Genomic DNA, 25,623 nt, shown 5'->3' with positions numbered 1-25,623 from the left:
TAAATTTTTTTAACTTAAAAATTATTGATTGAGGATATAAAAGTCTTTTTACTATGAAAATAAATAAATTTAAGAAAAGATGGTGAACGACAATGTCGGTGATCATTTATTTCGTTTAAGGAAAATAAACAAAACATGTCGATCACCAAGATTTTCTTTTCTTTTTCGAATAGTTTGTCCTGCACTACTACCTCCTTAATGTCTATATTTCCAAAAAAGCCCTCGTCTCTAAGTAATAATCCCTCCCAGTATCAGAAGACTCTTTCCCAAGACACCCATTGCTACTCTAGTAATTTCGGTACCCCCCAAACTTACTAGTGGTCCCCACTCGCATATCTAAGAATATCATCATTCAATGGCTTTGGATCATACTTTTATGAGAAAAAGATATAGAGAGAGGAGAGAGGAGAGAGAGAGAGGTGACCGTCTGAATGACGTAAGGTAAAATGGGGACCACAGTGGGTGCCACAGTTTGTCTTTGGGATGGGCCCACAACACACCACACCACACCACACCACACCACAGCCGCGCCTACTGTGATTTGATGTCACCAATAGATATAGATATACCTACAACTACAAGACCAATAGGCAATATAGCCATAGACGCGCTTTCAACCGTGCAATTGATAACGATAGGTTACTCTCTTCCACTTCCAGTGCTTGTCTTTCCTCTCCTGCTTTGTAGAAAGCGCATCCGGATCTCTCTCTCTCTCTCTCTCTCTCTCTCGCTACTGCACTTGTTCGTTTCTTTACTCTGGATCTCCGTATCGTTTCATCTTCTTCGAGATCGACCTCAGCTCTTACATTATTCGATTCGTACGGTACGTGCGCAATATTTCGATCTCGCTTAGGATTTTATTTCCTTTATGAGAATTTTTTTTTTTTTTTTAAATTTAGAATTTTTAGATAAGAGTTTTGATGTATGGGGGGAGGGGAGGAGAACAAGTGTGAATTTTGAACAAAAATGATACTATTTTCATTTGTTTGTTAGAAATTTTGGTGTTGAAGTTGAAATAGCAAGGGGGCACACAATTTTATCTGATCCTCAAAGTAATTCTTGTAATTTGGGCTTACCTTCTTTTTATTTATCTTTAATTTTGTGCAGTTTGTGTTTATTACATCAATAGGTTTATTGTTCCCAAATTCACCACATTACTTATAAGTTTTTGGGAGAATTTGCCAAATATGACCAGATATAGGCTTGTAGTTCGGAGGAGACCTGAGTTTATTCGATCTCCCCCCATTTCCTACCTGAGTTCCACCCACAAAAGAATCTCCATGTGCTCTCCTTGCAAATACTTTGACATAAAATTATATTTCTGTTGGACAGAGTTTCAATTCTTTGTAAAAGAAATTTTACCCTTTTCTTTAAATGAATTATTGTGACCATAGTATGCAGAGTAGGAAGTTTACACTGCGTTTGGATAGAGCTTCTTAAGGACTTACTGCTCCTACGAGGAGCTACCAAACATTTGGATAGGTTTTTGCTCTTGCGCCGAGAGATTTTTTGTTCTTTGTTGAAAAGCTCCAAAAATCTGTTCTTGCGCGGAGAGGTTTTTTGCTCTTGTGCGGAGAGATTGGGCTTCTGCTTTTGTGCAGAAAGGTGTATCCACACAGGGCACACAGGGCCTTAGTTTCTTCTTAAATCGGATTAGAACAAGTCTGTGAGCTGACATAAAAAAAAAAAAAAAAAACTATACAAAATGGCCATGACTTAATTAACATTCGATTATCAGTACATACAAGTTAGTGAAAAATAAATGGTTTTTGCTTGCCCAAGGCATGAAAATCATGTAACCATTGAAACAATATCTGTGAGATTCCAAAACAAAAGTTAACCTCTGTACCATAACCCGAGTAAAAAAAAATGATGCTGCATTGGATGGTTCCAAGATGAACAATCTTTGCAACAAAATAATCTTTCTCTAATCTAATCGATAACTCAAATCCAACCTCTTATCACTCAAGCTTGCAAACAATGTCACTGAGCTTTGATATTTTCTTTTTTTTTTCCCCACTGATACTATGTTGCGCAATCAATGAAAGGTTCCGTCTAAACAACACTTCTGATAAGGAAAATACCATATAGAAATTTTCCAATCTGTTTCTATTCCCAACTTCACTTGATTGGTTTAATTCTAAAAGCTAAATTTCAATATTCAAATAATTAAATCTTAGGCTCTACGTAATTCAACTGTAATGATGAAATTGAAATTGTGATCCACATAAAAGACATTTTTTATGACATTAAATAAAAAATAAAAAAATGAGAATGATGTATAAAAGACATTTTTTAGTTTTATATATGGATTGCGGATAGAATTTTAAAAAATTTCCTCAGAAATAAGTTCTGTTTGCACTTAGACCCATAGTTCAGTTGGTTTGACACATTGGAAAGTAACTTTGACGTCGTGGGTTCAAGTACAGCTTACCCATTGGGAAAATAATAAATAAATAAATTCTGTTAGTTAAAAATTCCATCAGTAAATAATTTTCTTTGAAAAGTATTCTTTTTGGTTTTTGTTCAACATAGAAATTATCAAATAGAGTTTTTCTATTTGGGTGATGTTTTTATTTTTAAAAAAGCTTTCTAGAAAAATTCTTGGAGTAAAACATATTGGAGCCGTAAAGAAATATCTGTTTTGGGCGCTCAAGGACACTGGTAAATAGAGTAAATTATGCAGCTCAAACATGGTAATCTAAGAAATCCTGATACTTTGGTTTTTCTCTTGATTATGATGTCTGTCTGAGAAAATTTATCTTGTATAGCAAAATTTCATCTTATTGTACATACCAAGACTCCTACATGATGATGTGTCTATGTGATGTTTACTTGAATTGTTGCATCAATGCTTTGTGTAAAACCTTTGGACCAGAATTTGATCGCATTTGGATTTAATCCCCTGAATTAAAATTCTTATGAAGCCATCATTCACCAAGTATAGATGAAATAAAGCTCTTTGTTTGCTTATTGTCTTCAGCAGAAGAGCCGATCTCAACATGAATCATACCAGAATGTGTTAAGGTGGACAGGAAATAATTGGGAATCCCTTCTCTATGGTGAATATGTGGCGGGAAAGAGATGCTGTTTCTTTGTAAGAACATTCAATACCATGCCATCAAAGATATTATCAAACTATGACTAATGAGTATTAAGTACCTGTATTCGATATGGGATACCAAGAAGATCTGAAAAAAAATTCAAGGAATCATCAAACCGCAAGAACAGTAAAGGAGAAAATCCAGCCATCCCAACCAAGCCGAAGTCTAAAGTTGCCAAACAACCCAAAATCAGAAAAACCGTGCACTGATCAGCATCACGAAACAAAACAGAATGTAGGTGCCGGGCCTTCAGTCCCACCTAAATCTTCGGGGAATTACCAGAAGCAATGGGCAGAGAGAAAAGCGCGCAATAAAGGTGAGCTTGTTAAGTATATGTCCAATTTACCAGGTTATCTCCAACGCGTGGAGAGAGGAGAAAACCTCCAAGAGAAGGCTTTGAATTTGGTGTCCTTGACTGGGGGCGCCTGGGAATGGAAGTACAACCAAAAACAGATCCCTGGAAGAAGTAGTGTGCATTCTTCATTACCTTCTCATCTGACCTCATCTTCTAAAGAAACCCATTCTCATTCTGTCAAACCTTTTATAGGAAATGCCTCAGCTTTTCAAGATTTAAAAACCGTTTCCAACAAAACATTGGCTTGTCAGCAAAAGCTCCCCACAACAGATCAGTCTTTTGGGAAAAATTACTCAGAGATCAACGTTGAGAAAGTTAAGGTAAATGATTCAGATCCAAAGATCATTCCCGAAAAGAAAACAGAGCTTTTCGAAGAAATTAGATTCATTGAACAACATTGCCCTGGCAAGAGCAAAACCATCGTACTCCTTTTGCCAAGAGATTCCACCAAAAAAAGTTTGTCAGGTAAATCTCAGCTAACTGACTCCACAAAAATAGATGATGGAAAGCCATTAAAACCAAAATGTAAAAGCTTTTCAGATAGCTTTTATATTAACAATGAGGTTCAGTTTATGGAGCTCTGTGCTGATATCCCTCACTCACACTCACTGCCTTACAAAGATGAGAGCAACAAAGTATCAGATGTGAAATTATGTAGCTCCGTGAATGCTCGTGGTACAGAAGATCCATTTGATGTGTCTCATTCGATACCATGTTCAGATGGATCAACAATTGTTCGTTCAAAAGATAAGCACACCGAAGAGAACAATTCAATCATGAAGTCTACAAAGTTCACAGTACACAAGGCTTCTTCCAAAGGATCTGGTCCAAAAGCAGTGGAAGCAAAAACTGCTACTGGAAGATATCCGTCACCAAATCATATGGGTACCATTGACTTAGGTCCAATGAGCGGAAGTTTTAGTTCTAAAGAGGTTTCATCCGTGCCGCAGTTGAAATCAACATATGTTACTGCTAGGTCTGGTCCAGTGAAACCAGAGGCTTCTCCTTGTTTGGATAATTCAATTGGAGAGAAGACAAATTCAAAAAGCAGATCCAAGTCTAGCCCATTGAGAAGGTTGTTGGATCCATTGCTGAAACCAAGGGCAGCCAATCACCTTCAGGCAGCCGAACCATCAAGAGATGATTCGACCTCAAAACAGTTGGATTCTTGCATGGCGAAGCCAGTGGAAAGAAGCTTGAATTTCTTAAGTCATACCGATGTCTCGCATCAAGATGAGAAGCGTGAGTCGTTGATGGTGCAAGCTATTTTAAAAGTAACAGTTAAGGATGGACTCCCTTTTTTTACATTTGCAGTTGACAACAACGACATTCTTGCAGCATCGTTGAAGAAAATAACCACTTTTGGGAAGAATGATTGTAGCTTGGTTTATACATTCTACTCCTTTCAAAAAACTAAAAAGAAGAGTGGAGGATGGATAAATCAAGGAAGCAAAGGTAAAAAAATCGACTATATCCCTAAAATCATCGGTGAAATGAAGGTTTCTAGCTCTCAGTGCGGCAACATCGGAAATGACTCCAAGGATCAATTTATGGTAAGAGAGTTTGTTTTGTTCAATGTTGAGCAAAAACAGGTGGGTGAAGAAATCAACAGCGAACTTGCGGCCGTTGTTGTCAAGGTCCCAAAGGAGAGCACAGAAGAAAGTCGCTCTTGCAACTCAGCAGAACATCGGCAGAGTAGATCTTGTGTAGAAAACCAAAGCCTTTCTAGCTTCATAGTCATACTTCCCGGTGCTGTTCATAGCTTGCCAGCTTCAGGAGTACCTTCATCTCTGATCAATAGATGGATAACGGGTGGATCATGTGATTGTGGAGGCTGGGATGTTGGTTGCAGTCTAAGAATTCTTGCTAATAAGGATCAATGCAGTAAGAATTCAAGTTCGTCTAAGGATTTTCGCACAACAGATCAATTTGAACTTTTCATTCAGGTAATTATTTTAGGACCCCGACTAGTTGCACACCAACCTTAAAAAATTCTTTTTATTTTTATTTTTTTATGACCACTTTTTAAACTACTGATTGCATTTCAATACATAACCTTTTTGGGTTTAAAGCTTATTCATCTTTTTGTAGCTTTGTTTTTGTGATCCCTATTTGCGCTCTATTTTTCTCATGATTAAGTTTTGCTTGTGTTCTCTTTGGAACCGAAGTATTTCTTGCAAAATGATTTCGAAACGTGCAACTTTGTAAACATGGTTTAGAAACAGCCAAGAATTTTTGCCAAAAAAACTACTCGGCCAGCAATAATTTCTATGGCAAAAAGAGTGCAACATTTTTTTAAAATTATTTTTGGAGTATTATCATCCAAATGGGAATTTTTAAGTGATGGGGGTGCAATTAGTAATGGGTGGTGTGCAACTAATTGGTCCCTTGTTTTATACTCAAACCCAGCATTACCAATGTTTGTCCCTCTCTTTCTCTGTGTGAACATTAGGCCAAGTATCTACCCTTTTTTTTCTCTGAAATATATTTTTGACAGGAAGGAGCAACTCAAGAAAACAGAACTGTCTTCAGCTTGTCGACTTTCGAGAAGGGAATCTACTCCATTGATTTCAATGAGTCAATCTCTTCGCTGCAAGCATTCTCCATCTGTACAGCAATCCTAGATAGTAGAAAACTTGCTGAGCTTTCTGAAGTGAGTAACCTGCTTGAAGATAAAATTTCAGAGGAAATCATATTAACGGAAAATGATAGAATAAAGATTCCTACTCAAATAGATGGGGATGCTCCTTGGACCTGTTTACCATTCCCACCTCTTTCTCCTGTTGGGAGGGTCTAGTTGCTTTGAATGAGATATGCAGGAAGTACCTATTCGAGTAAGAAAGCGAGGAAGTGAAGATTTTTTTTTTTCATAGTCAAACGTTCGCATTATCAGTCATTATGCAGTACATAGTATTTGTATCCTATACAAGTTTTCTCTTTTAAGAGAGTACAAGATGCCTTGCATATCAATGCTATGCCATTTTACTACTGTACACACCCTTAAATTTAAAGTAAGATGAAATCTCAAATCCAAATAATCACATCCATCTGGTTTGTTATTGGGTATTATCTGTGTGTTATTCGGTTTTCCACAACCACGTCTAGATGACGAAGAACAAAGAAATCATGCCAGACTCAAATGTTGGTTACACGCATACTGCAAACGGGTTTCGTTTATACAAAACATAACCTAGTATACAGAATCACTAAAATCCGAATGGATCTCTCCCTCTCAATATTATATGCTACTATATAGTCACATCAATCTACTTCACTGGTTGATATATGATGCATGGTGAATACAAATAAACCACTGGCCATCAATCCTCTCGAACACATTTGTGGCAAATTATTTCCCCCAACTACTGCCTTTTGTCTTGACCATCTCGATGCATGTCACGTACCCAACATCACCTCTAACATGAACTTCAACATTTTTCACCTCGATCTCAAGTGGGAATCATGGTCAGCCAACACAAATTCCCAGCTTCCAATAACAAGATCATATCCACATATTCCACACACACCAGGGTGCACACAACACACATTATCCCCTTTTGCCCAGATGGCTTGCATGTCTGCCAGATCTCCTTTCCTTAATGATTTGTAGAACCGAAGCTTTGCTGTCCTCATGGAGAAAGCGGAGACTATCCCTGAGTTTGGCTGCTCGTGCGTAGTTCTCTTCCTCAATGGCTCTCTGTAGGTCCCGCTCTAAGGCTTGCTCATCCAAGATAATATCTTCAGTACTTAAAGTTCCCTCAGAGTCTTCACTTTTTGTTTGGCATGGTCTCCATGACTGTAGGCGTGAATTTTGGTGATGGCGTACTGCACTGATTAAATACATAATTAGACCTTCTTAGGGTAATAATAGGAGAACCAAGATTTAAGATATAGTAAAACTAAAATATATGATACTGGGTTAGGAAATGTTGATGGTGGTGCCACCATTACAGAAGTTTCTGTGACCATTGCAGACTGTACATGTGGCCACTCACTCTTAAATCCAGACAGGACAGTCGAATGGCCACCATTTATGAAAGAGGTCATTTGGTATATGATTCATGGTATAGTTCATTTTTTATTCACAATCTGTTCCTAGCAGATAATCTTGTAGTTTCGGAAGAAAGACAGTTGTGCCAATATATTCGTCTGCTTAGTAACTAACCTAGCCTACAAAAAAATGGTAGAACAGATGTTTTCTTACAAGAGAGATTCTGTAACATTACCACTGCATGAACCCAAAAAATCACTCCTAGGGATTAGTAAAGTTACCAAATCAAAGCTGTTAGAATTTTGTATCTGTTATATACACGAACAGCTTGTGTGTGTTTGTGCAACAGCCCAAGGGTTTTAGTCAACTTGTGGTGGGTTATTGATGTAATGGGAGCCCACCTTATGTTATTTATGTAGGCCCCACATTTTTTATTATTGATTTTTAATAAATAAAGAAGAGAGGCCGAACCCCATAGATTAAGTTGTGTTCAGCTCTCTCTCATCTTCTTCTCCTCTCTTTCTCTTCTTCTATTTGCTCTAGGTTTTTTTTGGTTCTTTACTTGATATCAAAGCAAAGCTTTTATTCCTTTTCTCATTTTTTTTTTTTAAGGTTTTAAACTCTTATTTCTGCAGTTAAACTTTTATTTATGCAGTTTTGTGTTGAAAAGAACTTCGGTTCGTTGTGGTATTTCAAGATAAAATCCTAGATGTGTATCTAGGGCGTGGTTGTGTGCTTGTGGTTGATTGTGACTGAGTTTTGAGGCTGTATGGTGCTGTTTTTCAGACGTTTTAGAATATTTAACCGTGGTGGGTGGTGTCTAGGTCAGTTTTTTTTTTCCGCTGAAATTGGATTTTTGATTTACCCAAAATTGATGGAGTTTTTGCACCTCCTGCCTTTGTTACACCTCTCTTAGGTATCCTTTACACCAGTTGTTGTCTCCCTCATGTGTTTGCTCCACTTCATGGTTGTTCTAATGGATGAATGTAACTCTTCAAGTGATGATTTGGCCTAACAAATTACTTCAGTAAGATTGAATGAAAATAACTATCATTCTTAGTCTCATTCTATAAAGGTGTTTATACAAAGCAAGAAAAAAATGAAGTACCTAATTGAAGATCCTCCTAGGGATTTTTTTTTTTTTTTTTGGTAAGTATAAAATATATCGAACAAAAGATAGGAACAAAATACAAGAAGAGAAGGCCAAGGTAGCCCCTCAAAGAAAAGCAAAAACGAATAAAAAAATACCAAAACATCAAAGATTACACAAGGAATTCCATCTAAAAACAAAGTCATCGAAAGTAGTTCCCGCAAACTCTATGTTCAGATTTGACCAAAGGTACAAAAAGCCCAAGATCTCCAAGAAAACACCATGAGAGCTTCTCGCCTTACTTTTAAACACCCTGTTATTTCTCTCGTTCCACAACCCCCAAGCAATAGCCGAGGGAAGTATAGCCCAAAGGAGTATTTTTCTGGAGGAGAAAACATTATTAGCTCATTCTACTAACAACAAGAACTTCCGAGGTAAAACTTAGCTAATACAAAAAATCACAAGGAAAAAAGGACCAAATTTCATGAGAAAAAGAGTAGTGAATCAAAATATGTTCAATCGATTCCCCATCCCTCAAACAAAGGGTACAGCAATTGGGAGTGATCTATCCCTGAGCAACCAAATTGTCCATCGTAAAAATCCTCCCTAAGGAAGCCAACCAAATAAAAAATGAGATTTTAGAAGGAACTATCTTGGACCAAATGATGAACTCCGAGAAAGATTGCTCAACGAAAAGGATTAGCCACTTGTGGAAAGAACGGACAGAGAATCTCAGATCCTTCGCCCTTGTCCATTCTCACATATCTTGAACGCTTTCGTTGAGATGAAAAGAATACAAGAGATCAATGAAAGATGTCACCTCTGTTAGGTCTCAATCATTAAAGTTTCTCCTACACCCCAACTCCCACGTAGAAGTGGAGTCGTTGCAAATCAAACATTGCTGGATCAAGCAATTCTTCTTAAGAAAATAGGCATACAAGGATGGAAATTGAGTTGTTAAAGACGATGTGCCACACCAAATATTTTCCCAGAATCTAATTTTGTCCTCCGTGCTCGCTCTGAATCTAATCCCACTCTCAAAGTCCTCGCTCACTTTGAGAATCCACTTCCACACACTGCACTCATATGAGCCTTTAGGCTCACCGTTATACCAACCTAACCTCTTCACCCCGTATTTAACCATAATGACCCTCTTCTACAGACTATCCCTCTCCTCACTGAACCTCCAAAGTTATTTCCCTAAAAGTGTTTTATTCACCCATCTCAGACCCCTAATCCCCAACCTCCCATTCTTCTTGAGCATGCAAATCAACTTCCATCTTACCAAGTGATACTTTCTCCTATCATTTTTATCATTCCACAAAAAATTTCTCATAAACCTTTCCAATCTGATTTCTACGGACTTAGGAAGCGAGAACATGGATAGGAAGTAAATCGAAATACTTATCAAAGTTCTTTTGATCAAAGTTAATTTACCTCATTTTGATAAATATTTGATCTTTCATGTGCTCAACATTCTCTCATATCTTTCAATCACACCTTCCCAAATTCTATTACTATTGTAGAGAGCTCCCAACGATAAACCCAAATAAGATGTAGGTAAAGTGTCATGCCCACAACCTAAAGTTGTGGCTATCAAATGAATATCATTCATATCTCCAACGCTAAAAAAGTTTACTCTTCTACAAGTTTATATGTAATCCTAAAATAGCTTCAAAACAACACAATAAGATACACAACACTCTCACCTGATCCTTCGAATGGCCCAGAAACACCAATGTATCATCTGCAAATTGTAAGTGGGAAATCAAAAGACCGTTATTGTTCACCCTAAACCCTGATAGCTTTCCTAAATCAACCACTTTTCTAAACAATCTACACAAGGCCTTTGCTACTACAAGAAACAAGAATGGAGATATAAGGCTCCCCTTGCCTCAACCCACTCGAACCCCTAAAGAAGCCAGCCGGACTCCCATTGACTAGAATCAAATAAAACACTGTTGTAACGCATTTTATGATCTACTTCGCTCCAAAACTCATCATCCCCATCATATATTTCAAGAAGTCCCAACTCACATGATCATATGCCTTTTGTAAGTCTATTTTCCCAATCATCCTCTATTTCTTATCCTTAATCCTTGAATCAAGATATTCATTAGCCATCAACACTCTATCAAGAATTTATTTTTCCCTAATGAAAGCCCCTTGCTTTTCATTGATAAGATTAGGAATAACTACTTTCAATCTCAAAGCTAGCACCTTGGAGATAATTTTGTACATTGAACTCACTAGGTTAATAGGTCTGAAGTCTCCTAGCTTATGTGCTCCAACTTTCTTTGGGTTCAAGGCCACAAAGGTGTTGTTAAGGTTGTAGTCAAGGCAATTCTTCTCTTGTAACTTTTTTATGACTTTTAGGAAGTTATTCGAGACGATTTCCCAACGAAGTTTGACAGATTCCATAATAAATCCATCCGACCTCAGAGCCTTATCCCCACTCATCGAAAAAAGAACTGATCTAACCTCTTCCTTACCAATTTTTCTTTCCAGCCACGCCCTATCCTCCTGATTTAACAACTTGAACTCTAAATTATCCAGTTGAGGTCTTATGGATTCCTTTTCCTTGTACAGATCTTCATGATAACCCACCACCCTTTCCCTAATTTTCTTTTCTCCAACCACCATGATGTCATTGATGGACAATTTGATAAGATGATTACTTCTTCTGTGGAAGTTGGTAACTTTGTGAAAAAATTTGATGTTATTATCCCTTTCTTTCAACCATTTGAGCTTTGATTTTTACTTCCAACTTATCTCTTCCATAAGTGCCACTTTTTGAAATTCTAGTTCCAACTCCAATCTTTTACTTCTTTCTATCGTATTCAATTTCCCTTCTTCCTCTTTTTCATCCAAGGTTTCGATCTCTTTCAAGATTTTTTTTTCACATCAATTCTCCTCAAAACCTCTTTATTCCACGCTTTCAACTTATCTTTTAAGTATCTGAGCTTATTCTTAAACACACAACTTGGATTTCTTATAGAAGGACAGTCATTCTACCATTCTAAATGAGATCTAAGAAGTTGGGATGAACTAGCCACATGTTTTCAAATCTGAACGGTATAGGGTGTCTTCTAGGTTGCCCTGCCTCCAAAAAGATGGTGGTGCGATCTGAACTGGGCTAGGACTGAGCGAACGAATCACATTTTGAAACTTATCCTCCCACATATTGTCAACCAGAAACCTATCTATTATGGACATCCTTACGTTACTTTGGTTATTAGACCACGTGAATCATCTACCCAAAAGAGAGAAGTCCATTAAGCAATATTTACCAATAAATTCATTGAAATTTCTCATGCTATTTGAGATATTCGAACCCTTAATTCTTCTCATGAGTGAATCTGATGACATTGAAGTCTCCTCTTAGTACCCAAGGTTTCTCCCAGTAACTCGCTACATCTTCAAGCTCCTCCCAGAATTACATTCTCTCCCTGTTAATAGTAGGCCCATAAATCCCTAAGAACACCTATTGAAAATCTTTGTTACTACACTTACATAAAATAGAAATAGAAAAGGCCCCCACTAATTTATCTGTAACTTGGATCCAATCTTTGTTCCACATCATAAGAATCCCACTAATTGAACCTAAAGCAGGGAGGGTTATCCAATCGATGTTACTCCCCCAAATTTTCTTAATAATCTTATCATTGCAGTTAGCTAATTTCTATTCTTGAAGCGTAACAATGTGGGGATCTGTACTTCTAATAAAAACTTTCACTACAACCATTTTTCTCCTATCACCCAACCCTCTCACATTCTAAGATAAAATTTCAAACGACATTGGAAACCAAACAAAGACCCAACAATGAACCAAAACCTACCTCTTCTCCACCCTAACCAATTCCTTATCAGCTATTGGTCTAAGTAATCTCCTTGTCATCTCCAAGGGGGCAATTACCACCAATTCATTATGCTTACCAACCCTATATCTATAAATTTCTTGATTATTTGTAGAGTCTATGTACCCAAATTTCTCCTCAATTTTGTAAACTCTATTGTTGTGATTAAGTTGCTCCTCTAGAATAGTTCTCTTTCTCAAGTCCTCGACAACCACTCTCAAAATCAGGGAGGACTCTCTATCCACTGGCTTTGGGACTATACCAAAATCTTCTACCAAATTCAGGGCTTTGCTAGCTAACCATTCCACAGTTTCCAATTCTAACCTAACTACCTTTTCCTAACGCATTGCCATTGACGGCTCATCTTTGTCTCTACCGACCCAATTTCCATCGTTATACATCTTCGTCCGATAAGCAACTTCCACCTCCACTGGTTTCTGAGTACGATGTAGTGATACCAAAGCTATTTGACTAATATTTTCCATGTTCTCCCTACTTCCCTCCTCTAAGACAAGCTCAAAGGATTTGAAGGAATTGATGGAGGCTGTAGAAAATCGAGACATGTCCACATAAAAATAAACCACGAGGAACAAACAAAGACATATCCTAAAAAAATTTCAAAAAAGCTAACACATAACCCTTATGGAAAACAAGGTAGGAATTTTTACGAGGATACAAGGAAAGGACCTGAGGAAGATTGTAAGGGCGAGTAAAGTCTCCCACCTTCAAAGCTCTTGGGTTAAACAATCCCTCTATTATTACTACTTGGAGGTCCCGCAACTTTCAATCTAGCAGGATGGTGCCAAAGATCAGCTCAAAGTTTGTCCCACATTCTAGTTACCACAATAAGATGGTGTTTGGACTGATCACTTTCACCTTTCTTATGTTTATCTACTTTTATTATCTTCACAACTTGTTTTATACCCAACGATGGGCCTCCCACCCGACTCGTTGTTCGTTGACCTTATTCTTGAACTAAAATCCACGCGTTGTTCCGACCCTTTGTGGGTCCCTGATCTTGGTTGTAAATATGAGGCCCCCCATCTATAGATGAGATGTTGCCACATGTTACGATCTGAACATGGTTGTCATTTTTGCTACGCTCCATCACTCCTCCCTGTTGCAAGAGCTTACGATACCTTAGAATTCGTGCCACCTATCCAAGTCTTCTAACCAACTTTATACCCTTGTTACGTGGTCTTTTCATGTCCACACCTCGCACTACATTGTCCCCACATGTAGATATTTTAGACTGTCCCTTCGCCAATTTACAATTTGGAAATATGACCACCTTGTTCTGTATGGTTGCCTCTACAAGCTTTGATTCCTCCAACCCTATCATGTTAAGTCCAGGTTTCTCCTTCTCCCTCTAAGCTTCCAAACTAGATCTGGGTTCCATTAGAGGAGCTGTTCAGTTAACAATCTTCTGATTTCTGAACTCCATATTCGTCCTTACTGTTAAAGTATCGACTGCACTAGTAATGACCAACTCCTCATCTTGTTTTGCTATGTCGATTTCTATCCCAACTCTGAATCTGTAAGCTCCACAATACATGCACAAGCTCTTAAAAATCTTCCATATTGGGAATCCCACCTGCAACCTTGCGAAGGTAAAGTCCTCTCACCATCTGGTTTTGAAATCCATTTCTTTCAAACCTCCTAACTGATTACCAATCAATTTGAAGGCACATTCATCCCAAAGGTGGAATGGAATCCCCCACACTTTGATCCAAGTTCTAGATTTTCTCCAGCTTGAGTCAAGGCTATTGGCGTCTTTGAACTAGGACCTAATAGAGACGCATTTGTCTTTGATGACTACCTCGAGCAAATCTCTTATTGTTGAGACTTCAAATCTATTCTCCAATAAGAGAATTCTTTTTTAACTAACCCAACTAATAAGCTTCCTATTGAATAAGTCTGGGGCATATGTGAGTTATAGGAAATGAGATGTGTTTTGTCAATTAGATAGAAACTTAGCATAATGCTCTCTCTGGAAGTCAAACTCCCATTGGTCGCACACCTTATTTCCTTGTATAAAGAAAAGACATGCATAACTTGATATGAGGAGATGATTGTTGAGTCCCATCATGGACGAGTGGGAGATGTTAGTTATTTTTGGACGTCCATGTGGACCCAACTCATGTATATCACGTATTAGGACTCCTTTTTGGAGTTAGAGTTCTAATAAGGTTGACTTCTAATTATCTCTATAAATAGATGAGATGTGGGTATGTGAAAATATAACAAAACAAAAAATTCTCTCAATAATCTTCTTCTCTCTAAGAAGGTAATTTTCTGGGTTTCTATCAAGAAGATCCTAGGGTTTAAGGTGTGGAAACAACGATAGCTCTAGAAGCGTCAACATGACGATTTTTTAGACTTCCGATCTCCGACGATTGACTAAACTTGACCTGACTCAAGGTTCAGATCTCTGTTGCGACAAGAAGGTACGCTCCCTATAAATCCCAACAATTTTTAAAGTGCTAAATCAGTCCCACAAAACTTGCCTTTATGGCCCACGAAGCAGTCCCAACAAAACTCATGCAAACCATAAAAACAGTCCCAAAAACAAACTCAATCTCAAACATCAAACCAATCCCATGAACTTAGCCCCTTAAACCATCAAACCAGCCCACAAAATCAACTTAATGTACTATTAAAATAGTCCCATGAAATTTGATTTTTGACTACTAAAACAATCCAAAAAGTCAAGCTTGTGCACTCTTAAAAATCTGCATTTGCACTACCCAAACTAATTCTAAAAAAAAACACTTTTCATACTGCTAGAACAATCTCAAAATGGTGTACATTAGATATTTTAATCGATAATGAGAACTCCTCTAAAATATACATTATTAATGACGGGATTGGTGTTATTTGGTGCACATATAAGCATTCAAATTGGAGAAGATGATCAGTTCAAATTAGTAGGAAACTCACAATATCGAACACAAAAGGAAGAATATCATAGAAAAAACAAAACAAATAGTCTGACCGAATGTAAATCGTGTTTCCCTTTTGATCAATAAGTATATGGCTTCATTGATTAACTGAAATTTGTAGATCAAAGTCATTGATGCTAACCAATTCAGGTCCCCATGAATTTTTCTACTATGTTTTTACTCCTTATGATTATCTCATTAGAGTCACAACACCTTTTTTGAAATTAACTTTCGTGGAACCCATGATGAAACCATAAGCTAACTACTAATAAATCAACTTAAGGTGAAAGTGTATACATCAGGTGGGCCTTAAAAAAATCATATAACAAAATAAGTATTTGTTATTGACCTGAACATAATTTATGCATCATCCCATGATGAAATATCAAAATAGAATCTAAGAACACAAAGGAATGAACTAATTTTACAATATCTTTTATGGTACTCCTGACATAATACAACATAATCATGATTAATATGGTAAATAAAATTGACACTGCAACAGTGGTGAGTGGTGTGTTGTCTCATTTCAAGAGACATTGTGTTAGTATCAACAAGACTGTAGAATCATTTTCAAGTGCTATCCAACCCACTTCATTTCCTTTTGTCAATTTTAATTTTGCATTTGCATGTGCATACTTAAATATTGAGGATAATATCATGCTTAAATTTAGGGGTATGATCAGTATCTCGAAAGACTGATTTATCCACACTTTTTTGAGACATTTATCTTAGTTTCCACCCTATTTCATTAGATTAGATAAATAATCATCTTAAGCTTCAAATTATCATGTTACATGTCCTACCATGTTGAATGGGCTTAATTGCATAAAATTAATACATTTTTTTAGAAAGTCTTGATTACATGTATTCATTGTGCAAATCAAATATCAAATTATCAAGATGGACCACCAAATCAATCAATCAAGTATGTATTATAATCTTGAAGATCAATCAAACAACCAGGCAAAATTGAAGAACCAAAAGTTTCAACATGATTACGATGTAGTCAAAGCCCATTGTGGCTCAGTGAACCTCGATCAGAGCATCCTAAAATTGCATATATTTGCCTTTCACTAGTTGACATGCACAAGAAGGATGGCGGTTATATTTGGGTCCTTCTAGAGCATCGAATATTTATAATTAGACCTTTTTCCAAATTAGAAAAAGCCTTCATCTCTCTCTTTTCCCCCTTAATGCCCATGGCACTTTCTCTTATAATTTTTCATTAGAGGATAGTTTTCATTTCTTCAAGTTTCTATACTTTCTCTAAAAAGAATATAATATACTTTAGTTACTCAATGGATACAAATGTTAGTTTTACTACTTCTCATTGTTTTCTTGTAATGACCATGGGTTATACTCTCTCCATTAGTGAAAGGAGGAAGCCTAGGAGCAAGTTTTTATTGCTGTATTTTTGTTATTTATCCTTCAATACTTGTTTTATGATTATTGGGTTCTCTTCGAGACTTTGTCCAACTCTAATGGATCAAAGCTTTAGATGAATTCTTATACATTTTATGTTTAACTTAGATGTTTTATGCTTAGATTAGATCAAGATAAAATATGTTTAATTTAGATAATTGATAGTAGGGACTTCACACATTAATGAGTGAAGGATCACTAACTCCTGTGTTATTCAAGCTTCTATGTTATATTTTCAACCTAAGGAGATCATACCAAGCCCTTGGAGTTGAGTTAAAAGAAGGATAAAACTTAGATGTGATTTTAAATATTAATCTTAGGTAATTATAATCACTAGTGGTACTTTTCTCTTGTTTTTAACTTAATTTTCATTACGATTACTTTATTTTTCAGTTACTTTCACTTTCATTTTGGTTATACAAAATACAAAAATAGATTTTAATATTACTTTAGATTAACTTCATTTCTTTTAGCTTGATAACTATCCCCTTTCTCAGTATTCGACCCTTACTTGCCTTCATCAAGTTTGGTATAAATTTAAATTTTCAAATATAGGCATCAATGACTTAAAAGGGGGAGTTCAAGCATTGGGGATTTGTGTTAGGTGAGTTGATTAAGGAAAATGGTGTGAAGGATATGGAGATGACTTGTGGAGTATTTTGAGGAGAATGCGATGGGGTTAGGTGATGGCATATGATATGATATGAGAATAATGATGGGGTGATGAGAATAATTTCTTTTCGAAGATTGGTTGTGAGGGTGACATGTATCCTTTTTGATGATCATGGATATGTAGTAATTATTAGTTAAGATTATAGATATGAATATGGGTTTGGGTTTAGATATAGGTATGATTTAAGATAGTTAAAATGGGGACTTAGAGTAGTTGAGAATTGGTGGGCCTTAGGTGGGCTTAAAAATGGGTTTGAAGTTTGATTTTAGGTTTGGAAATAAGATGGTGGTGAATGGAGATTTAGGTGATGAATTGACCTTATTATGGGTCCATTAGACTATTAGAAATATTACATTTAATTTGAACAAAAAGATCGAATTTTGAAGATTTGAGTCCTTAGGTCCGTTTATAGTTTTTTGATAGAAAAATAACTTTTTAGTATCTTTTTCTAATGAGACCCGTTCAAATTAGGATGTCTACAACTACCCCTTTTTTGCAAGAGTTGAATGCAAAAATAGACTTAACCTTTGCTTATACCCACCCAATTTTTTTTTTTTCTTTTTGTTAAAAACACAATTTTAAAATGTTGAATGAATCGATGATTTTTTGTAAAAGGTGACTACTCAAGCACGGGGTCTGATAGGATGGGCCTTTGAATTCCTCGATCTCGTGGTACGAAAATCATTTCAGACTCAGATTTGATGAATTGTAAAATTCTAGTATTTTTTGTCGTATTTCGACAAATTGAGATTGAATGTAACTTGAAAAGGATTTTTTTTATAAAACGTGATATGTTCCATTAAGAAAATAAATTCATATAATAAAAACTTTTTGTGCAAGAACTAAGGGACTTGTGATGATCTTTAGGTAGGTTTCATTGAAGAGCCTTTCAACCTTACTGTAACACTCTCTGATTGCAATGGTTGGAAAATTAAAATAAAATATGATCTTCCCAAGCTTTGAGTCTGACAAGGATGTGATCTATTGTAATAAGTTGGTCTCCTAGGCTAGGAGTCCAACAGGGATTGAATTGATTGAAAAGTGGGGATGAGATTTGCAATTTAAGTGTATTTCGACAAAAATGATTTAACATCTCTTACTTTAAACGACAAACTTGTGACATCGAAAAAATATCAAAATTTATTTTTTTCTTCGATTTTTTATTTTTTTTACAAACTAAGACTATTGTGTAGTTTGTACTAATGTGACAAAAAGCAACATGTAGTTTAGGTTCTTACTGAGGAACATGGTGTAGTTTAAGCTCATACTATAGAGCACCATACATTTTATGCTCTTACTGAGGAGAAAAATGCTAATAAAGTATTTATGCAAAATAATTTTGATAATTATTGGCCTTGGGTAATTCAATATCTTATTTTTAAAGAACAAATTGAATTTTTTGTCATAGGCCCAAAATATTAGTTTGTATGATACATGTAAAAACCTTCTTTTTATTTTTTTTAAATCATCATTTCAGTATAAGCAAAATAACTAGATAAAGAATCTCGTATTGTTGAATATTGATTGGGTATGCATGTCAAATAAAAAATAATTTTTTTCAATTCTCTCAAAATTCTCCTAGAGTCATCCCCACCATCAGATATCGAAGAAGGGATAGAAAATGACTGGATGATGTTTGATGATGAGATAAAGAATTGTGTGATGATTGGTGATTGATGGTAAATTTTAGAATTTATCTGAGATATTAATAGATCGATGATTGTTCAAACTTCAAACTTTTTTCAAGGTAAAAAGTGATTGATAGATAAAGATGGTATATTTTTTTCCCCATTCATACCCCTAGTACCAATTACGATTTTTACCAAGTCTGGCTCTATAATGTTTTGCGCATCGATGTCATTTTATCTTTTCGTCGTGCTTATAGTATTTAATATTGTCATGTTTTGACTTTTTTACTCATAACACCTTTGTAGATTTTTATTGTGCCATTTCAAATCACGATACACTTCTTGTAAACTTCTCACAAATAATTATTTCTTCATCGCCAACGAACATTTGTGGTAGTAGCATTCCTTTCAAATCATTTTTCGAACATAGAAAACTCAATTTCAGGATGTGGATATGGTTGAAGCTCACAAAAAAATGATATAGACTCAAATATGGAATTTGATATAAGGGATAGGTTAAATTAGGAGTTTGCATTTTATTCTTTTTTTGTGAGCAAAAACTACATCTCATTTCACGTGAGCCAAAAAGAACTCGTTTATACACGTTTGAGAGCATTAAGAAAAATGGTAGATTTAGAAAATGATAGCCCAAGTACTTGACATGATTTAACCTCCTTAAATTCATTGATTTCATTACTTACAGCTCATTTGAAATCTTGGATCTGATGAAATTGGGTGATTGATGGAAAGTGGTTACCCAAACACAGGGTCTAATAGGATTTGCCTTATTAATTCCTTTATTTCGTGGTGCGAAGCTCATTTGAAATCTTAGATTTGATGATTTTTGAAATGATTGATGCTTTTAAATCATATTTTGTTGAGTTTGATCTGAATTATTTTGAATAGGATCCTCTCTTTTTTCTATCACTTTTTCAAAATTGCCCTAGGATGGGATGGCGTGCCTTGATTTTAAGTAATTGAAGGATAATGAAGGCTCGAGTGGGTTGACTAGCGGTAGATATGTTAAAGTAGTAGAAGGAATGTCTCTCTTCATTTTGATATTTGATATTTTTAAGAACAACATGTTTTGACTACATTTGATATTAGTCGACTCAAGAAAAGATAATTTTCTTATCCAAACCTTTGAGTATAACTAGAATTTCTCTTACAATTTCCTTGACAATGGTTGAATCATTTTGTCGTACTTTTGTTAGCTTGCTCTTCTTTTCGACATTTTTTTTATGCACTCCTTTACTTATAGATCATTTTCGATACTTTTTTCATAGATCTTTAGGATTGTTCGTTTAGGCTTGCCCCTAAATCAACACATATGATTTCCATTCTCTTCTTTGATAAATCTTACAAGAGAAATCTTAAAGAAAGAATAAATTAGTATATCGTTGACATTAACTTCTTTCCAAATTGCAAGTTTCATTTGAAAATGATACATTAAAATAGAAGTGATTAGTTAAAATTAGACTTGATGCTTTTAAAATGAAGGATTTTAGTTGATGAATGAGATCCTTTATTATTTTAGATTGAAAAATATGGGAAATGTTCTACTTTAAACAAGTTTTTTTATTATTATTATTTTGTCGTTCACAATTTATACTCATGCGGAGTAGGAATAATCAAAAGGGGTTGAAGAGGATATGACGATAATCTTTAGGTTTCTTGAGTTATCTTCAATCTTCTTATCGAACCGAGTCTAAATTTTCAAATTTTGACACGACACCTATGTCGTTCATTAATTTCAAATTTCTTTTGTCATGAAACTCATAATTGAAATATATTTTTAAAATATTTTGATTTTTTAATATATATATATATATATTTCAGATGAATAATAATAATTTTTTTTAAAATAGACTTTCTAAATTAATACCCTTCTTGATGACAAAGGTTTGATAAATATTCCTAAGAAGAGATGTGACCCTTTTTGTTTGAAATTTTTAAATTTTGTTTGTTTGTTTGAAAGATGGATATTCTACATTAATACATTCTTGAGGACAAATGTCCAATAAATATTTTCAAAAAAGAAAATGGCACTCTTTTTTTATGAGAATTTTAAAATTTTGTATTGGTTGAAATATGGATATTCTAAATTAATATCTTCCCGAAGATGAATGTTCGATAAATATTTCCAAGAAGGGATTTGACCCTTCTTTTTTTTTTGAAAATTTTAAACTTTTTATTTTGTTTGGTAGATGGACATTCTAAATTAACACATTCTTGAGGATGAATAATAAATATTATCAAAAAGTGATGTGACCCATTTTTTATAAATTTTTTTGTTTGTTTGGAAGATGGGCATTTTAAATAAATATCTTCCTGAGGACGAATGTCCGATAAATATTCTTAAAAAGGGATATGACCATCTTTTTTTGAAATTTTTGAATTTTATTTGAAAGATGAACATTCTAAATTAATACCTTCCTGAGCGCGAATGTCCGACAAATATTCCTAGGAATGGATGCGATTTTAATTTAAAATAAATGAGATTTAAGAAAGGTTTGTCAACAGGGAACTAGCATCAACGCGAAGCTAGTATCATCACAAAACTAGCATCTACACAAAGTTAGGAAGATTTTCTAGAATAAGAGGTTACATTAGCACAAAGCTGGATAAATTTGAAAAAGAATAAGTTCATTAACACGAAGCTGGGAAAATTTGAAATAAAAATAATTTTGTGAAATGATCATCAATACGGTGTTAACATCAACATGGAGCTGGCATCAGTACGAAATTGAAATGCTTAAAAAAAGGATAAGTTCATCAATATAGAGTTGACATCAACACAGAACTAGAGGTTTATCAACATAGAACTGGCATCAGCATAGAGCTAAAAATGTATTAAAAAGAAGATTTTGTAAAATGGTTCATCAGCACGGAGTCAGAAAATTTTTAAAAAAAGAAAAGTTCATCAGTACGGAGCTGGCATCAACGCAAAACTAACATTAGCACAAAGTTGAAAAAGTTTTGAAAAAGAAATGAGTTCATCAGCATAGAATTGAAAAAACTTATAAAAGAGAAGATTTTGTAAAATCTTCATCAGTACAGAGCTAGCATCAGTGTAGACCTAGCATCAACACGAAGTTGGAAAAGTTTGAAAAAAGAGAAAAGTTCATTAACACGAAATCAAAGGATGAGGTGTTCAAGTTCTTGTAACCCTTACAGGTAGTTCCTCAACTTTTTAAAGTATTTTATAGGGAAAAAAAGTTATTGGAAATGGTGAGTCTGATTGGGGTTGATGGATGATAATGGACTTAATTAATATTAATCAAATAATGGTGGGCACGATTGAGGTCGATCGTGATTAGTTGATTCGATTAAGGACAAATGAAGGATATTTGACCTTGTTGTAGTCAATTGAAGAATAATTTACTTCATTAAAGTTGATCAAAGAATAATGGATCCGATTAGGGTTGATCGAATGGTAATGGACTCGATTAGGGTTGATCATTAATAATGGATCCAATTGGGGACCATGAAGGATAATAGATCAATTGGGGTTGATTGAATGATAGTTGATTTCATTTAGGCCGATCGAATGATTGTGTACCTAATTGGGATCGATCATGATTTGATAAAAGGTAGAAGACTTGATTCAGTTCAATGGATGATAGTAAACCTAATGAGGGTTAACTTGAAGGGTAATGGGCCCAATTAGGGTCGATCTTAGAGATAGTGGATATAATTTGAATTGATTTTGGAGATAATAAACCTGTTAGGGTTGATTGGATGATTGTTGACCTTATTGGAATCAATTGGGTTATTCGTAAATAGTAGACCTGATTGAGGTCGATCATAAATAGTAGACCCGATTAGGTCAATCGAATGATGGTTTACCCAATTGAGATCGATTGTGGGTAATAGACCCTAGTTGAGGTCGATTGAAGGATAGTTGATCTGATTAGGGTCAATCGGATGATGGTTGACCCAATTGAGATTGATCGTGGGTAGTAGACCCCGATTGAAGTTGATTGAAGGATAATTGATCCGATTAGGGGTCAATCGAATGAAAGTTGACCACATTGGGATCCATGTTGAGTAGTGGTTTCTATTTAAATTGATGAATGATGGATAATGGATCCAATTAGGGTAGATTCGACGATTGTGGACTCTATTAAGGTCGAATATGGATATTGGACCTAATTAAGGTTGATCGTGGATAGCAAATCTAGTTCAGGTCGATTCTTGAATCGTCGACCAAGATTGAGTTGATTATTGAATTGTGGATTTAGTTCGGATTGATATCAAGTTCATTGAATACACAAATACAAAAAATGGGGAAAGTGCACCTTCTTGACTCGAACTTCTAGAAAATATCGACATTATTATCCTAAGAAAATCTAACCTAAAGATGTCTAATACATGATTCGGCTATTGTTTCTCTAGGCTTAGACTTTTCATACCTTCAAACCTCGTCGATCTATTGTTAGCTCAAGTCTTTAGTTGGCGGCTTGGGTTGGGGCTTTTTACATGTCCCATAGATTATAAAACATTCAAAACTTAAATTTTGGGGTCCTATAGGTTTCTGGGTAGACCCAGTTAGGATGCGAAATGTTTATGAATGATATGAATGCAAGGTGTTTGTGACTTAATTGATCTTAGACTCGTTTGACACATCTACTCAAATAAAGTGTTCATGCTCAATAGTTTGATGAGTAATCAAATTACAGGCTTCTAGAGAAATATTTAGATATACAAGAAAGCTTATAAAATATATACAAAGATAAATTATTGTTATTTTTTTTTTTTAAATAAGAAAAGTCATAAATTGATGAAGTTGAATGACCAAAATTGACCCATTTGATGTACCCAAAACCAAAAGTAATGTTGCAAAGTTAAATGCATTGTCAAAACTCGATAGCAATGTTGGCAATATAAATTTTTGCACAACATTTGTAAAATATCATAACTTTGTACTCCAATATCGGATTTCAGCAAACTTGTACTCGTTTCAAACATAATGAAGAGATCTACAAGTTTAATAAGAAACCAAGATCACAAATCATCATCTTAGATGATATTTGTTTACCTAAATATATATATCAAATTTTGACTAAAAAAACTTTGATTTTTTTTTTTTTTTAAATATCAATCTCGATTTTTTTTTGCTCTTTGATTTTTGAGTACAATGTTGTTATTTTTTTTTCTTTGAGCTAATTTTTTTTTAAACATAAAAGGTGGTTGTATCTTAAAATAAAAACTCTATGTGCATGTGCAAGTGCAAGTGTTCACAATTTAAGAAAAAATAATAAACAAGAAAATAAATAAATATTACAATCATTAATCCCACCAACTTGAATAAAATGAAAAAGAAACATAAAAGCATTAATAGATAGTAAAAAAGATAAACTAATGACAATACTTTTTTTTTTTAAATGTTCACATTGAAAAAGGGTCGGACTTACTAGATTTTCCCAGTGGATTTGCCAAGTTGTAGGCATGGATTTTTCGTTGATCACCCAATCTCTACTTGGATTTGGAGTCATCACCATTTTATTTTGGAACAAGAGTGTAAATAGGCACTTGAAAGATAATTTTAAAAAATTATTTTTCTTCGTAGTGACTCTCATACGAACAAGGGACACTAATCTACCTAAGATCTAGGAAAGATGGTCCATTTTAGGAAATAGGAAATATGTTAGACACTCTATTTCCTCCACATTATGTGGTAACCTATTCATTGGTTATTTTTTTATGTTTTGAAAAAATCTAAAAAAGAAAATTAATGAAAATAAAACCTGTACCATCAATCTTTGAGGGATTTTATTTCGGACCTAGATTATGGGGGTCACCTCATTAAGAGAAGGACCTCATAGTGACTAGACCACAAAGACTTAGATTATAAAAGAGGTAAATCTCCTAAATCAAAAGAAAAATAAAAGTGAAAGGGGGAGATAGAAGATGGAGATGGTGAGGAAAGAGTGAGGGAATTATTTTTCTACATCCACCTTCAAGCTTTAAGTCTCTCTTTTTTTTCTTGAGTCTTTGATCCAAATGTTTATGTGAAGTCCCTTTTTTAAGAGAAGAGAGTGAAAAAGGGAGTGAATAAAGGTTGATTGATGAGTTGAATAGAGCTTGTGTTTGAGAGGTATTGAGATGAGAGATTGAGAGAAATGACTTGAAAGAGGGAGTTCAAGCATTTGGGGTTTGTGTTAAGTGAGTTGATTAACGAGAATAGGTGTGGGAGGAATAGAGATGACTTGTGAAGTAGTTTGAGGAGAATGTGATGGGGTTAGGTAATGACATGTGGTAGATGTGAGAATAATGATGAGAATGATTTCTTTTAGAATATTGGTTGTAAGGGTGACATGTGTCATTTTTGATGATTATGAATTTTTGGTGTTGATTGATTAAGATTATAGATATGGATACTTTGAGATTGGGCTTGGGTATAGGTTTGATTTAAAATGGCTAAAATGGGGGCTTAGGGTGGTTGAGAATTGGTGGACCTTAGGTAGGCTTAGAAATGAGTTTGAGACTTTATTTTAGGTTTGAAAGTGGGATGGTGGTGAATGGAGATTTAGGTGACGAATTGACCTTATTATG

General features: G+C 35.0%; 1 protein-coding gene and 1 pseudogene across 1 annotated transcript; one reads left to right on the top strand and one right to left on the bottom strand.

Annotated features, from left to right (window-relative positions):
* The first annotated feature begins 590 nt into the window (after nucleotides 1-590).
* LOC147384491 (uncharacterized) lies at nucleotides 591-6,437 on the top strand. The gene is made up of 3 exons (XM_086425944.1): nucleotides 591-823; nucleotides 2,984-5,405; nucleotides 5,957-6,437. Exons 2-3 carry the CDS (start codon nucleotides 3,174-3,176, stop codon nucleotides 6,254-6,256), a joined length of 2,532 nt encoding a protein of 843 aa, XP_086282070.1. The 5' UTR covers nucleotides 591-823; nucleotides 2,984-3,173; the 3' UTR covers nucleotides 6,257-6,437.
* On the bottom strand, nucleotides 6,180-7,303 carry LOC147384490 (F-box protein SKIP8-like; annotated as a pseudogene).
* Between the last annotated feature and the right edge of the window lie 18,320 nt (nucleotides 7,304-25,623).

The sequence above is a fragment of the Akebia trifoliata genome, chromosome 15 (assembly GCF_017979445.1).
Source record: "Akebia trifoliata isolate Shusen 1 chromosome 15, ASM1797944v1, whole genome shotgun sequence".
Classification (NCBI taxonomy): Eukaryota; Viridiplantae; Streptophyta; class Magnoliopsida; order Ranunculales; family Lardizabalaceae; genus Akebia; species Akebia trifoliata.
This window is presented reverse-complemented; position numbering and strand designations above follow the sequence as displayed.